Source organism: Alosa pseudoharengus, unplaced genomic scaffold, assembly GCF_046254945.1.
Source record: "Alosa pseudoharengus isolate Yale_2024_CS ecotype anadromous, Long Island Sound unplaced genomic scaffold, YU_APseudo_1.1 YU_APseudo_1.1_scf_4, whole genome shotgun sequence".
Taxonomy (NCBI): Eukaryota; Metazoa; Chordata; class Actinopteri; order Clupeiformes; family Clupeidae; genus Alosa; species Alosa pseudoharengus.
Window position 1 is genome coordinate 8,096,078 of NW_027468774.1, and position 17,500 is coordinate 8,113,577.

Below are 17,500 nucleotides of genomic sequence, written 5' to 3' on the forward strand. Positions count from 1 at the left end.
GGAAATGAGAACACTAGCCAACCATAAGGGAGAGCGGGATGATTGAAACACTTGAATTAACGTAATTTACAGAGATCGTACCACACTGAAAGCTAATATTTTGTCTCTAGCAACCTGTCTTCTGTCAAATAGGCTATCATTGCATTTTCAGCTCTGAATAAAACCGTTCAGCAATTATTTTGGGTTGTTCCAACTGACAGGCATTTATTTATGGTTGAGTCTAGAGAAAACTAAGCTTAAGACGATAATAAAGATACATTTTACCCGTCTAGCCCCATAGACTCCCATTCATTCTGCACTAGCTAGCGGCGGCCCCTAGAGGAACAATGAGTAAACTGCAACCAGGTTCGATACAATGAAAGTAATCAGGCTCTTCTAGACAGGCTCTGGTTGAGGCCACATACCCCTCGTCTCGTTTACTCATGTAGGCTAAGTTGTAATCTCACCAGAAGTTGCTGTAGATCTGTAGAACATTTACCTCTGCTACTACATAGGCTACGCCAGTCGTTACTTTTATAATCATGGGTCAGTGCCATGGGCAAACGAGATGTAGCTGAATTCATAAATGACAAAGCCATGAGAGAGGTGATTTTCTTACATTACAACAACAAAAAAGCCGATCTGCCATCATTGTGAGAAGTTCCCAAATTTGTCGCTAATCGCTAAAAAGGTTTTCTATCGCTGGGGATGGCCAAACGTCGCTAAATAGGTAACGCTGACAATACAGGAGAACTAGTTTAGCGCTTCAGATCCCTGTACAAAGATGGCGGCGGTGTTGACGCATGCTGAGAAGCAGAAGGCAACATCTAGTGTATATATCTATGGAACGTGCCTATGTTCGTTCGTAGCCTACATCCTGGTCCGGGTGAATGAAACAGGGATGGGGGACAAAATAAACATGCAGTTTGCTATGTAAACATCCCACAACTTCTTCGATATTTTACAATAATATCCAAATGGTCGTTACTTGACATGAGAAGCAATGGCTGCCTGTAATAGCCTATGGGAGGAGTCGGCAGCAGTAGGCCTATGCAGCAAATATCAGACGGGCGGTAAAAAAGTTCAGTGAATTTAGCTGCTGTGGACTTTACATTTCTGACATGGGATGCTGCCAATTCGCGGGGTATGCTATATCAAACATGGAAATATGTAAAATGCGAGACATTCACGCTATTAATGATGTGCTGTTAACATTCACAAAACAGCGATTTTTGAAAACTTCCTCATGAAGAACAGGACCTTCAATATATGGTCACAAGATTGAATGCAACATAAAACAATTACCATTTTAATTTTATAATCCTTATTAATGCCAACATTTCATGTCAATGAATCTCTCGGTGTGCTTGTTTTTTCGGGTGCGAGCGGTGTATGTTCTCTTACCCCTCGGTTTCAAGTAAGCTCCCGATCTTGCTTGGTTTTAAGGGATATCTACCCCTTGCCCTTATCCCTACCCCTCGATCGAAATGAGAAATGATAGCCCTTCGTCTCACGTGCACACGCAAAACTAAGGGGAAGGGGTAAAATAGAGAATTGAGATTGGCCCTTAGTGTTGTATTAAAGGAATGCTGTGGACAAAAGCTTAGAGAAGCTTCTTAGCGGAGATAGGTGTGTGTGTGTGTGTGTGTGAGAGACACTAGAGAAGCTGAGGGTGTGTTTAACAAGTCTCTAATCATGGAAAGGCTTCTAGTCGGCCCAGAAGACGATTGGATAATGTAGGTGCGAGATGGTACGAGGGTCATCATGACTCATGAGCTGCTGCTCACATAGCAATTTACATCACACACACACACACACATGCGCTCAAAACTCAACAGAATTCTCCCTGCTTTAAATGAATGGTTGACAGAGTAGTTCACTGAACAACACACCTCTTCTCAAACACAACACCGCATCCACACGCGCGCACACGCGCACACACACACACACAAACACACACACACACACACACACACACACACTTCTCCCTCCTTCAAAGAGTATTGATAGCCACAGGAAGAGGAGTTGGCCATTTCCACAATGTTGTGCAACACATTTTCCAACAGAGCATGCCGGACAGCAGGCGTGTGTAATGCTGCATATTTACACTGCTCCAGTCATATGGGGAGTTTCAATCAGGACAAGCGTTCTGCTCCAGTCATATGGGGAGTTTCAATCAGGACAAGCGTTTTGCTCCAGTCATATGGGGAGTTTCAATCAGGACAAGCGTTTTGCTCCAGTCATATGGGGAGTTTCAATCAGGACAAGCGTTTTGTCTCAAAAAAGGCAAAAATTAAATCTTTTCATTAATGTCATTATTTATGTTTTTACTTGATGTGCATCTGTGAGTGCCTACATGTTAGTTCTAGACATTAGAAAATGCATCCCTTTAGATATTACGCTACTGTGGGTATCGTATGTGCTAGCCCAGCCCTTTAGATATTACGCTACAACTTATCAGACAAGTATGTGCTAGCCCAGCCCTTTAGATATTACGCTACTGTGGGTATTGTATGTGCTAGCCCAGCCCTTTAGATATTACGCTACTGTATTGTATAGCCCAGCCCCTTAGATATTACGCTACTGTGGGTATTGTATAGCCCAGCCCTTTAGATATTACGCTACTGTGGGTATTGTATGTGCTAGCCCAGTTCTTTAGATATTACACTACTGTGGTTATTGTATGTGCTAGCCCAGTCCTTTAGATATTACACTACTGTGGGTATTGTATGTGCTAGCCCAGCCCTTTAGGTATTACGCTACTGTATTGTATAGCCCAGCCCTTTAGATATTACGCTACTGTATTGTATAGCCCAGCCCTTTAGGTATTACGCTACGGTATTGTATAGCCCAGCCCTTTAGATATTACGCTACTGTGGGTATTGTATGTGCTAGCCCAGCCTTTTAGATATTACGCTACTGTATTGTATAGCCCAGCCCTTTAGATACAACTTATCAGAAACAGTGTGTGTTATCGTGGCATCGTATGTGCTAGCCCAGCCCTTTAGATATTACGCTACAACTTATCAGACACGTATGTGCTAGCTCAGCCCTTTAGATATTACGCTACAACTTATCAGAAACTCTCTCTGTGTGTGTGTGTGTGTGTGTGTGTGTGTGTGTGTGTGTGTGTGTGTGTGTGTGTGTGTGTGTGTGTGTGTGTGTGTGTGTGTGTGTGTCCTCATTTTCTTTGGGTGTGATTACTTTCTTCCTAGCTTACTGTGTGAGTTCTGTGCATCACAGCAAACAATGACACAACAACAACAAGACGCAGTTGAGAGTTGAATATGTGGTGGGCTGCTGTAATGGGGAGCCCTGCTGTGTCACCAAATGCTGTACAACAAAGCACATCCGGCCTGTGAAGCGCTCTGTTCCACACACACACACACACAACAAAGCACATCCGGCCTGTGAAGCGCTCTGTTCCACACACACACACACAACAAAGCACATCCGGCCTGTGAAGCGCTCTGTTACACACACACACAACAAAGCACATCCGGCCTGTGAAGCGCTCTGTTCCACACACACACACACACACAACAAAGCACATCCGGCCTGTGAAGCGCTCTGTTCCACACACACACACACAACAAAGCACATCCGGCCTGTGAAGCGCTCTGTTCCACACACACACACACACAACAAAGCACATCCGGCCTGTGAAGCGCTCTGTTCCACACACACACACACACACACACACACAACAAGGCACTTCCGGCCTGTGAAGCGCTCTGTTCCACACACACACACACACACACTAACACACACACACACACACACACACACACACACACACACACACAACAAAGCACATCAGGCCTGTGAAACGCTCTGTTCCACACACACACACAACAAAGCGCATCTGGCCTGTGAAGCGCTCTGTTCCACCCACACACACACACACACACACACACACACACACACACACACACACACACAACAAAGCACATCAGGCCTGTGAAGCGCTCTGTTCCACACACACAACAAATATACATCAAAACAACATTACCAGCCAAACAGGCTATAATGCCAATAAGCTATACCCTATGCCAGTTAAGCCTTGTTGATGACTTATGCAGGTCAGCACAACAGCCATGTGCCAGGCTTATATCTATGCCATTCCTCATGATGGCATGTGCCAGGCTTATATCTATGCCATTCATCATGATGTGCCAGGCTTATATCTATGCCATTCCTCATGATGGCATTTGCCAGGCTTATATCTATGCCATTCCTCATGATGGCATGTGCCAGGCTTATATCTATGCCATTCCTCATGATGTGCCAGGCTTATATCTATGCCATTCCTCATGATGGCATTTGCCAGGCTTATATCTATGCCATTCCTCATGATTGCATTTGCCAGGCTTATATCTATGCCATTCCTCATGATGGCATTTGCCAGGTTTATATCTATGCCATTCCTCATGATGGCATGTGCCAGGCTTATATCTATGCCATTCCTCATGATGGCATTTGCCAGGCTTATATCTATGCCATTCCTCATGATGGCATTTGCCAGGCTTATATCTTCCATTCCTCATGATGGCATTTGCCAGGCTTATATCTATGCCATTCCTCATGATGGCATTTGCCAGGCTTATATCTGCCATTCCTCATGATGGCATTTGCCAGGCTTATATCTATGCCATTCCTCATGATGGCATTTGCCAGGCTTATATCTGCCATTCCTCATGATGGCATTTGCCAGGCTTATATCTATGCCATTCCTCATGATGGCATTTGCCAGGCTTATATCTATGCCATTCCTCATGATGGCACATCACAGATGGTGCTTAATGCAGCAACCACGACATTAGGCCTATGTACCATACTAAAGGAGATTAACCCAGCGAGTTAAAGATATTTGATGCTCTTTAGACCACGTGAAGCGTAATGCAGACGTGGTATAGCAGAATAAAAGGCTATCACAGCCCAATCAGTTCTTATCCCAGGGCTTTAAACCATAATGCACAGAGAGTTACCGGTGGGCTGATCGTTTGGCTCCTCGTTAGTTTGTGTGTTTGGCTGTGTTGGGTTTCCTCGTTAGTTTGTGTGTTTGGCTGTGTTGGGTTTTCTCGTTAGTTTGTGTTTTTGGCTGTGTTGGGTTTCCTCGTTAGTTTGTGTGTTTGGCTGTGTTGGCTGCGCTGGCTCATAGAGAAATGCTGACTGTAATTCATGTTCACCTCAGGTGCGTTCCAGGCGTTTGTTTTCACCAAGTTGTCCCTAACAGGAAGTGGACAGTAAGAAAAAGGAAATGGGCCTCTCCGCTCACTGCCTGTCTTCACTGGCCAGTGCTGAGTAGGGTTGCAAAGGGGCGGAAAATTTCCGGTAAATTTCCGGAAACTTTTCGGAAACTTACCATGGGAAGTTAAGCTGGGGAATTTTGGAAATATTCCAAATTGGAAACTTTAATGGAATTAAAGGAAATTATGGGAATTAATGGGAATTTACTAGCCTCGTGAGACCATCCTGATCTCGCGAGCTTCAGGGTTTTACTGACAGATCAGTCTGGATACTTTCCGTTAAACAGAATTTGGAGCAGTTCACCAAACGAACGTCCAATCAGCGTTGGCATTGAGGCGGGTAGAGGTGTGACGCAACAAACAACATGACTGCATCCACAGAGATGAGCATAGCTATCGCGCAAGTTTTATTCAAATTAGAAAGTATTCCTGGGTAATCTGTGAATCTATGAGTCTCAGCCATGCAGCTGGGAGGAATGAACGACACAGACATCCTCCACGGCTGATTCCAGTTCATAATGGAGGAATATACTATCTTCAGAAGTGTAGGGCCTACCGTGAAAACTCGATGGGAATTGTCGTTGATTAGGTTCATAAATGGTAAGTTAAAACATCTTAACGTTACCTAACTTAATTGTATGTTACGGCATTAGAAGAATACTTTGTTCATCTAATTGGTTGATTTGGCCTGTCGATAACCAACAAAGGTGGTGATAGACAGATGGTTTATCCAATCAGCTAACCAGTATTTCCGCCCCTTCCCAGAAGTTCTTCAATGAAAAGTTCCCAGATGGATATGCGGAGCAAATCCATCTGGCGGTGTCAGGTTAGGAATTTACGGGAATTAACTGGGAATTTTGGCTAATTCATACAAACTGTTTCATATACAAACATTAACGTTTTGTTTCGTAATAAGCAATAGGATTTGTATGTTCGTATTTCGTTTAGCTAGCTAGCATGCTAGCGGGAATCCCATTCTCTGCCTATGGTTTACTAGTGTGCTAAACTAGCCACACTGAACTGCCCAAGATACACAACACCACTCAACAACAAAATCTGATTTGTTGGAAAAATTTTTCCTCATGCATATGAACACACCATAGGTTTCTAGCAGCCTATGCTGATTGCTGTGTGCATGTGATTGACATATGTCCAGGGTAGAAATTCGACTGAAATTGCATTAAATCAGGTTGTTTTAATAAATATTAGACTGCAAGATGGGGTTTTGTCCACTACATTTAAGTTCCCTGTTATAGACTAACTTGCCATATTAAAAATTCCCAGTTTATTCCCATTAATTCCCGTTTATTCCTGTTATTTCCCATATATTCCCGTTAATTCCCATGGAAAGTTTCCAACTTTGAAAATGTGAGTGAGGGATCAGGGACAAAGGAGAGAGAGAGAGAGAGAGAGAATTATTAAGATACAGGTATGGGCAGCCGAGTGAGAGTGAGGGATCAGGGACAAAGAGAGAGGGAGAGAGAGAATTATTAAGACACAGGTATGGGCATGTATGGGCAGCCGAGTGAGTGAGCTTTGCAGTGGGTGGGCATGAGAGATTGTGTGGGCGAACCAGAACCAAGGAGAGAGTCATTAGGATTGTATGGGAGTGCGATTGGTATACAATGAGTAAAAGTGTGTGTGTGTGTGTGAGGGGGGGGGGGGGTAGAGGTGAAAAGAGGACTAGTTTCTCACACACACACACACACACACGAAAAGAGGACTAGTTTCTCTCACACACACACACACACACACACACGAAAAGAGGACTAGTTTCTCACACACACACGAAAAGAGGACTAGTTTCTCTCACACACACACACACACACACACACACACACACACACACACACGAAAAGCAGAGCACCTGATGCAGAAGGAGGGCATCAGTGACTAATCCTGAAACACATGATGGAGGAATGAGAGAGAGGAGGAGAAAGAGAGGGATGAGAGAGGAGGAGAAAGAGGGATGAGAGAGGAGGAGAGAGAGAGGGATGAGAGAGGAGGAGAGAGAGAGAGGGATGAGAGAGGAGGAGAGAGAGAGGAGGAGAAAGAGAGGGATGAGAGAGGAGGAGAGAGAGAGGGATGAGAGAGGAGGAGAAAGAGAGGGATGAGAGAGGAGGAGAAAGAGAGGGATGAGGGAGGAGGAGAAAGAGGGATGAGAGAGGAGGAGAAAGAGAGGAGAGGAGAAAGAGAGGAGGAGAAAGAGGGATGAGAGAGGAGAGAGAGGGATGAGAGAGGAGGAGGAGAAAGAGGGATGAGAGAGGAGGAGAGGAGGAGGAGAAAGAAAGGGATGAGTGAGAGAGTGGGATGAGAGAGGTATTTCTCCCCCCCCTCTCTCTCCCTCTCTCTCTCTCTCCCTCTCTCTCTGCCTCTCCCTCTCTCTCTCCCTCTCTCCCTCTCTCCCTCTCTCCCTCTCTCACCCTCTCCCTCTCTCTCTCTCTCTCTCTCTCTCTCTCTCTCTCTCTCTCTCTCTCTGATGTTTGCTCTGTGGTTGTGCTTATATAAAACACTGCTCTGCTCTGTTGGCTTAGTTCAGTGTTCCAGATCTCAAGGTTCCGTGAGGTCAACCCCCATTATAGCGTTAGTCGAGGTCCAAGTGTGGCAAAGCCAGGCCAACCAGGCCAACTGCTTTTATATTAATGCACTGCTGCTTTGCTCTGAGTACTAGTATAAAGACATTCCCAAAGGCACTAAGTCGTTTGTTGCACTAGGCCAAAGATTTATTATTAATCAAGCCAATTTAGGAAAGACCCCCCACTGAACATCACTTAATTTGTTTCTAATCAGTTTTATAAGTTCATGGAACCTTATCTGTCGTAGTACTTTTCGTTTTTTAACATTAGTTCCAGTTAGAGGCAAATTGTTTTAGTGAATTGAATCGATTGCAAACCCACACCCTTCAACATTGTGCAGCGACAGAACGGCTAATGTAATAGGCTAGCTGTAGCTAGCTTCTGACCACTGCGAGGCCTTGAGACAGACGGTGGCGTTTAACTGTGTGGATCGCTGCAGCACAGAGTGTTTGTGCTGGCAGAAACGCCCGCCCAGACCTCTCAGCACTGAGTCATGTCTTCAGAGGAAGGTTTGGACGCCTTGTTGTGTCTCAGCCTCTTCGTTTTCCTCCTGCGTTGGTCCAGGTCGTGTTCTTCAGACGTACTGGACCGCGGTGTGTTGCTGAGCTGCGCTGACCGCAGCAGCGGTGGAGGGAATTAGAGGATGTGTGTGTGTGTGTGCTGTTGACCCAGGGCAGTGTCCACCTGATGCTGTGTGCTTATGCAGACGGGACCTGTGCTCTCAGACAGTGTTTTGACTCATTTAGGGCAAGAGAGTAATTAGTAAGGTGTGTGTGTGTCTGTGTGTGTGTCTGTGTGTGGGTTTCTGTGTGTCCGTGTCTGTGTGTGTGTCTGTCTGTGTGTGTGTGTGTGTCTGTCTGTGTGTGTGTGTGTGTCTGTGTGTGTGTTTCTGTGTGTCTGTGTCTGTGTGTGTGTCTGTCTGTCTGTGTGTGTGTGTGTGTGTGTCTGTGTGTGTGTTTCTGTGTGTCTGTGTCTGTCTGTGTGTGTGTCTGTCTGTCTGTGTGTGTGTGTGTGTGTCTGTCTGTCTGTGTGTGTGTGTGTGTGTGTGTGTCTGTCTGTCTGTGTGTGTGTATATCTAAGCACATAGATTCACATCTGTAGCCAGTGTGTGTGTAATTTCATAAAGATGTCAAGTGCAATCCATAGCTTACTAAGGTCTTCCCTCATTTCCTCTCATGAGCTTTAAGTCAGTGATCTCTTTAGTTGTGTCCCCCTCCTGACCAGTGCTGTGGCTCCCTCTCTCCTCTCCCCAGGTCTGAGTCACACTAGCGCCCCCTCCTGGCTGCCCGACGACTCCTCCGACCGCCACATGAACTGGTACAAGAACGCGTCGGAGAGCGACCGGCGCCCGCACGCCCAGACCACCACGCTCCGCTCCGAGACGCTGGGCTCGCGGCAGGACGCCTGGGACCTGCTGGTGGGCCTCCAGTCCTCGTCCACCTCCACGCCTGCCCCGCCAGAGGCCCCCGCCCCACGGGAGCCCTTCTCCTGGGCGCTGGCCAGCCGGGCCACCACCAGCACCACCACCAACACCACCACCAGCGGCAGCGGCGTGCCCGCTGAGCGCGACCGCAGACCGGACACTCGGCAGGAGCCGTGGGACCGCAGACCGGATGCTCGGCAGGAGCCGTGGGACCGCAGACCGGATGCTCGGCAAGAGCCGTGGGACCGCAGACCGGACGCTCGGCAGGAGCCGTGGGACCGCAGACCGGACGCTCGGCAGGAGCCGTGGGACCGCAGACCGGACCCTCGGCAGGAGCCGCTGGAGCCCACGGAGACGTTGGAGCAGGAGGACCACTCGCAGTCGTACTCGGCGCTGCAGCGCAGCAGCAACAACTGCCGGACGTACCGGCGGCCCAACAAGGGCAAGCCCTCGGGCACGGCTGCTCTGGAGGCCGCTGGCAGGCCGGTCGTCGTCACGGGGACCGTGGGGTCAGAGGTCACTCAGGCGCTGCACGCAGGCCGCGGGGGGCAGGCGGGGCGGACGCGGGACTTCACCGTGCTGCACCCCTCCTCTCTGTCGGCCTGTAACGTCACCATCCAGGACCAGATCGACCGCAGCGTCGACCTCACCTCAGACCTGGGCTCTGGAGGAGGCGCCGTGGCAACAGGGGTCACTACGGTGGTCGATCCCGGCGAGGCCGGACGCCTCAGGAAGAAGGGAGAGATTCCAACCACCAAACCCGCAAGGTGAGGACGGAGTGGGTGTACATGTGTGGGTAGGGCAGTGTTTCCCAAACTTTTTTAAAATGCCACTTTTTAAAAATGACAGACCATCGTGACCCACTTCACTTCAGATCTAACATGCAACCACCAATATTGTTTTAGGTCACAGGTTCTCAAACTTTTCTATGCCCCCCACAATTCTGCAATCTCAATTACACATGAAACAATGTTAAATATTTTCAAAGCTGTACAATTCTCGCTCAGTTTTGTACAAACACACAACCTCAGGTTTTCCTCATCCTGCTAGGCGACCCAAATAAAATCTCCTGCGACCCACCCGTAGGTCGCGACCCAGTCTTTGGGAACCAATGGGGCAGGGATTGGGTTGGCATATGTGGGCAGGGATTGAGTGGACTTAACAAGGTGGGAGACAGTGGTGTGTGGATATGTGTGGGCAGAACGGGAGTGGAGCCATAGACCTCTGAAGTTTGTAAATCGTAAATCAGTTTTCTAGGCCAAGTATACTTGCATATACAAGGAATTTGGTCTCTGCATTTATCCCATCCGTGAATTAGTGAACACACAGAGCACACAGTGAACACACAGTGAGGTGACGCACACATTAACCTGGAGCAGTGAGCTGCCTTGCTACAGCGGTGCTCGGGGAGCAGTGAGGGGTTAGGTGCCTTGCTCAAGGGCAGTTCAGCCGTTCCTACTGGTCGGGGATCGAACCGGAAACCCTTTTGCCACGATTGCTCCAAAAAACTGCTACTGCCTACGAAAGACTGCCTACAAAAAAAGCTGAGATCAGGTATCTTGCCATATTTCCTATGGGGACATAACATGGGGGTTTTGAATTATCGCACCTGTTAAACTGTCATGGGGACGAAGAAGTCTGAAATGCAGAGGTTTTGCTCAACACACTTTTGTCCTCTGCCTTTAAGTGGTGCCTACGATCTTCGGTACGTTAAGATGGCAAACCTCAGCGCTAACTTACACTGCAACATGCCATAGGTAGTTAGCTTCAATTAGCATCCGGATCTCCTTAAATGGGCAAAGATGGCAGCTTTGGTTCTTTTTTGTAGGCCAACTTCAGAGGTCTATTAGAAACGGCTCTTTCAGGACCAATGGGAATATCCACATACAAATAGCCAAATAAAAAAGACATGCAGAATGAATGAGTTCGTGGAGGGAATGAATAAATGAAAAGGGGGTTAGTTAGTTAGTTAGCGGTAGGGATGTAACGATTACCGGTATAATGATAAACCGTGATAAAATTGTTGACGATAACAATTACCGTTTTCTTTTGAAATATCATAATTATCACGGTTGATTATCACGGTGTTGAAACCGTGTGTTTAATCCTTCCCAGCTTCATCCGAGCCTGCTTTTGACATACAGTAGGCCTGGTACAATGAAGCAAAATTGGTACCCTACTGATTCTGTTGTCTAGCCTAATTGATGGTTTTAACTGCGAATTGGATTAGGCTACACCTGATTTTAAAAGGCGGAACATTTTCACCGCAAAACTTGCACTGTAACATTTGCACTCTGCGTCTTTTTATGTTCGCGTGCACATTAAATCCATTCCACTCACGTTATCAGAAGAACACAGTAGCCTAAAGTTTTTTTCGAACACTTACTTTGGTCTCACTCAGGGTAGGAATTTCACGGCGGCCACGTTTTTGCCCCTTGTGTTGGCCGTGATGTCCCTTTGAAAATCAGAGGTTTACAGGCCACGGTGCCCTTGGTGCCCTTCTTTCAATATTCTGCTTTGCATCCTACTAATAGCGAATTTTATTTAGCCTATGGCCTGTCAAAATAATCTTAGCATTCACAGCGCAAATTAATTTATTTTACGCAGTGGAGAAAGTGACAGCGCAAGAAAGAAATTCACCTATTCTTCTCAGTTGAACTACTCGCGAAGTAGCCTACTCATCACACAGACATCACAAGTATCACATGAAAGAGCTTTTTCTCAGCTTTTAAACGATGTTAGCCGCGAATTGCTGTGGTGAACGGTTCGCGAGAAACGTAAATAATATAATTAAATTTAATCATAAATTCTACTGAAGGTTTTCGTCCATCTCCCTACCCATTCCTCTCAATACTTCACGAACCTTTCGTTTAACACATGACAAACCATATATCAGAATAAACAGCAGACCTTACCGAACATAAAGGTGTAAAGCAGTCCCCTGTACAGTTAGCCGTTCCAGAGTAATCCACTTTTGAATTTGCAGTACATTTCGACATGCATGGATGTCTCCAAATTTGGGCTTTAAGTTTTACAATGTGTTTAAATTGTTCCACATGAACACACGGGCCAAATACAAAATAAATGTTACAAATATCGCCTATATATCGGTAAATCAGAGGACAGCTGACAAAGAGTTTGTGAAAGTAGATCACAAAATGCTAAGCATGCGTCTAGGCTATTTGAGTTTCTTAAAGCTGAACTGTGCTTAAATTGTTCAATACATGATTTCATAACAGGCCAAATATAAAATAAATGTTAAATATAGCCTAGATATCTGTAAATATTAGATGTTCAGATGATTTGCAGTTCTATATAATATGTCATGTTTCATGTTTTTGTAATGTTTCATACAGTGATGCAGGTCTACTGCAGTGAATAGGCTATACAACTTTGATATTTTTTATAGCCTATGTGGCCTTTGTGCCCTCCACCAAATATGCCCAACTGAAGGCCAAGTCGCCTTGCCCCCAGAATGGTGAAATTCCAAGCCTGGTCTCACTCATTGGATCCAAATAACAGTAATAGCAACCTCCAAGTCATGGTAGGGTAAGTTAAGCGATAAGCACATAGCCAATTAAACATGAAAAACTGAACGGGACACTTTTTGAAACTATTTCAGCTTGTGTAGGCCTATCAGTGCTTTCTGAACATATTGAACACACTTTTAAAAATACCGTGATAATACCGAAAACCGTGATAATTTTGGTCACTATAACCGTGAGGTTAAATTTTCATACCGTTACATCCCTAGTTAGCGGAGTGAGTGAATTAATGTATGAGTGAGTGAGTGGAGGTAATGAATGAGTTAATGAGTGAGTAAATTAATGAATGAGTGAGTATCTGATTGGCCGAAAGTGGTAATGAAAGGGCTCCTTCATGTTTGTCCTGTTTGTGTCATGTTTGTCCTGTTTGTTGTGTTTGTGGCATGTTTGTCCTGTTTGTCCTGTTTGTGCTGTTTGTGGCATGTGTGTGCTGTTTGTTGTGTTTGTGGCATGTGTGTTGTGTTTGTGGCATGTTTGTGCTGTTTGTGGCATGGTTGTGCTGTTTGTGGCATGTGTGTTGTGTTTGTGGCATGTGTGTTGTGTTTGTGGCATGTGTGTTGTGTTTGTGGCATGTTTGTGCTGTTTGTGGCATGTTTGTGCTGTTTGTGGCATGTTTGTGCTGTTTGTGGCATGTTTGTGCTGTTTGTGGCATGACAAATGAAACTGCACGGGTGCTGTAATGTGGGCTGGCCTTCACACCGAGAGCTCTCATCACGCTTGTTATGCCCTCACACACACACACACACACACACACACACACACACTGGTCAGCCCTTTCTCACCCTCTGCATAGCTTCTGTTTACTCTCAAGGTTGACGTGTGTGTGTGTGTGTGTGTGTGTGTGTGTGTCCCTCTTACAGTAAGTCCAAGCCGGCTCAGTCCAAATCCAAGAAGGGGGACTCCAGGCTTGACCTCTTTGGCTTCGACGATGCGGACGCCCCTGGCGACGACCCTAATGACCCGCTGGCGAACTTTGGCTCCAGCTACAAGATCCAGTACTTTGGGTTCGATGACCTCAGCGAGAGTGACGAAGACGAGGACGTCGATTCGCCCGCTGCGCAGAGGAGGAGGGAGAGGAAGAGGGCCAAGGCCGAGGCCAAAGCCAAGGCCGCGGCGCTCGCCACCTCCACGTCCACGGTCTCCACGACGACGACCGTGCCTACGGCAACCGCTGTGGCCATGTCCACGTCAGTCATTCAGACGGTGCCGAGAGAGATGACCGACAGACTGACCAGCAGCAGCAGAATAGGTCAGACAGAGCGAACGCTACTTTAATAATAATAGCACTCAATTACACCGTTTCCCCTAAAACACTGCAGCATAACCGCTACTTAGCACTCAATTACACCGTTTCCCCTAAAACACTGCAGCATAACCGCTACTTTAATAATAATAGCACTCAATTACACCGTTTCCCCTAAAACACTGCAGCATAGCCGCTACTTTAATAATAATAGCACTCAATTACACCGTTTCCCCTAAAACACTGCAGCATAGCCGCTACTTTAAGAACGCCTAGCTTTACATCACACCATCACACAAATGGTTCTCCATTGAAACTATAGCTCACCTAACCTGTGCAAGTGGCACACACTTGGTGGCTAGTGTGTTGCTGTAGCTCTGCACTTCAGCGGGTGTTGAGGGAGAAGTAAACAAAACTCTTAAAGGAGCCACACCACTTTTACAAGGGTCTACTGACAGTCATATGGTATACTTGCCTGATTTTGCTGACTAGGGACAAATAATCTGGAGGCGAAATAGTGTTGTTGATCATTTGCTGACATAAAATGAGGTAACAATGAAATGAAATGTCAAGACAGTTCAGTGTGAAATAGCCTGCTATTACATATTTTATGTGATACTCACTATTATTTATTTTTAGAGTTATTGGGAAAAAATAACGTGTTCCAATCCGTTAATTATATTTGTGGTAGAAACATCAGTATGGGCAAGTAAACAAATGTAAACAGGCTACTCGTACTCGGTTTAAATAAATATCACTAGTTAAAACATTTCAAAATATAGCACACCTGGATTGTTTTGCATTCTGTGACTTTCAGTCTATAAAAGGCTATTTTTCCAGTAATATACCGGTATTTCATCATTGAAGATTTCTTAACACTAGTGTTAAAATATTGTCTCGTATCATACTCGTGAACCCAGTATCGTGTATCGTCTCGTTCTCGTGAACCCAGTATCGTGTATCGTCTCGTTCTCGTGAACCCAGTATCGTGTATCGTCTCGTTCTCGTGAACCCAGTATCGTGTATCATCTCGCCTCGTGGGCTGAGTGTATCGTCACACCCCTAATGTGTTTATTCATTGCCATAACCTTTGACCCCATGCTCCGCAGACATCATGGAAGAGCGGCTCGCGAGCAGCAGAGCTCAGCCCACGCCTCAGGAGCGCATCCGAGAGGGCAGCCGCAAAATCTTCGGACCCAAGAAGGTGGGTGTGTGTGTGTGTGTGTGTGTGTGTCTCTTGATTGTTGCCTGACAGAATACTGTGTTTGTAAAATATGGTGGACTCGTGTCCTGATTCTCTGCTTGCTACGTCTCTAATGACCAGCTTTTCAAACTTTCTGAACTTTTTCCTGCAGTTTTTCAGGAGAAAACACCCACACGGCAAGCCTGTGCTATTTATCTCTCACCCACACACACACACACACACGCACGCACGCATTCACATACACTTACACTTACACAGTGGTGGAGCACCTAATCGCTATTAGCACTTCTCCTCCCCTGTGTTTGCGTGATAGCCTACTCCCACTTTTCCCTCGCCCTCCCATAAATTCATCAATGCAAATGAAAATATGTTCCATGGTAGCATGTTCAAATGTATCATGAAAATTGTTCTTATATCTTTAGTCGGATATTGGATGTGAGAAGAAAAAAAAATTGGGTGTTCCATAATAGTGCATTTATATTAGTAGTCTGTGAAATGAATGTCCCACGCTGGGAAGCATTATAGTTTGATACTGCAGCTAAAGTTAGACTTAAAGAAGAAACAGCCGTTCCATTATTTATAAGTTCATTAAATGTCTATGTTCCATTTACCGGTTCCATTTCTTTAACAGCCATTTCATTATTGATAAGTTGATTACATGTCTATATTAACATGTTCTATTAAATAAAAGATAGAAAGTAATTATTTGTGTGTGTGCTGTAAAATGGTTAGAAGAAATGAAATCGGAATCAGCTAAAATCTGTATCGGCAGGTCAAGCTCTGTGAAAAATCGGAAATCGGAATCGGCCCAAAAAATTGCATCGGTGCATCTCTAAATAGTAGCCCATGTGATTTGAAAAGGAATGGATTATTACAATAGTAGCCCATGTGATCTAAAAAGGAATGGATTCTTCACAAAGCAAGTAGAACGCTCCATTGACTTGAATGGGCTTTCCCAAAGTTCTACGGTAAAATATTTTCATGTAATTACCGCTACAAACATATAATTACTGCTGTCAATGGCAACGGGTTTTGTGCTTCTGATACGTCTTTCATATCACTACGCAAGGACTAAAACTTCATTCAAACGTGAAAGCAGACGGTTGATCAGCTGTGTTCTAAAGAATGTTTTATTCAAGTTCAGCAGCGTGTGTTGTTCCGAACTATGTTTCTCAGCAGATGCCACGATGAACGGTAACAAAAAGGCTAGGCTATGTAGGCGAAGTCATATCGTGGGAAGTTTATTATTTCGTTTTGGCAAGTAGCCATGTAATAAGCAGGATAATGTATAGAACGCCGGTCATTATTGGGGAAAATAAGTCCCCTCTGCTGCGCGTCGGGGTCCTGTTCGCTCTGTCGGGACTTATTTTCCCAATAATGACCGCCGTTCTATACATTATCCCTTAAGTAGCCCATGTGATCTAAAAAGGAATGGATTATTACAATAGTAGCCTATGTGATCTAAAAAGGAATGGATTATTACAATAGTAGCCTATGTGATCTAAAATGGAATGGATTTATATTGTCTGTTCCTCTGGAAGTCCTTGTTTGCAGTGGCTTCAGCAGGATGTGTGTGGAATTGTGTGTGTGAAAAAGGGAGAGGGAGAATGTGTGTTTGTGTGTGTGTGTGTGTGTGTGTGGAAAGGCAGTTTTCTTGGCTCAGTGTCAGGTCCACAACAGGCATAGGTGGGGGTGTAAGTGTGTGTGAGAGAGAGGTGAGAATTTGGTATGTGTTTAGCACTGGCTCACTGACCAGTTCACTCTGGGTGGGTGGGGGGGGACCCCCCTCCACAGTATGTGTGCAGAATGCCAGGAAAGATCTTCACATCAGATTAAAGTCCTTCTGTGTGTGTGTGTGTGTCTGTGTGTGTGTGTGTGTGTGTGAGTGTCTCTGTGTGTGTGTCTGTGTGTGAGTGAGTGCTCAGAGCCAAGCGATGCCCTTTGTGTTTCACTTTTAATATCCTTGGCTTGGTATTTGTTAATTTTGGTGTGTGTGTGTGTGTGTGTGTGTGTGTGTGTGTGTGTGTGTGTGTGCGCGCGCGCTCATGCTTGTCTCGTTTGGCATCCTCAGACAGCCCTGCTGTTTGAGGACTGCTGGCAGTCTATTGAGGGCAGGTTTGTTGATTTTTCTTTTCAAGGCCATATGACTTTGGAGGTCCATGTGTGTTTAAAGTCTGTATGTTTGGTGTATACACACTTGCACGATGGCGTGAGCGTGGTATAAAGTGTGTGTGTGTGTGTGTGTGTTTGTCTGCCACTTGAATCAAGCATCTCATCTTTC

At 45.6% G+C, this 17,500-nt stretch overlaps 1 protein-coding gene across 1 annotated transcript in view; it reads left to right on the forward strand.

Annotated features, from left to right (window-relative positions):
• waplb (WAPL cohesin release factor b) overlaps positions 1–17,500 on the forward strand; it is a 48,191-nt gene that overhangs the window by 5,160 nt on the left and 25,531 nt on the right. The window contains exons 3-5 of the mRNA XM_076267190.1: positions 9,058–9,994; positions 13,633–14,021; positions 15,125–15,219. Of these exons, the coding sequence (XP_076123305.1) occupies positions 9,058–9,994; positions 13,633–14,021; positions 15,125–15,219 (1,421 nt within the window). The remainder of the gene's footprint in view (positions 1–9,057; positions 9,995–13,632; positions 14,022–15,124; positions 15,220–17,500) is intronic.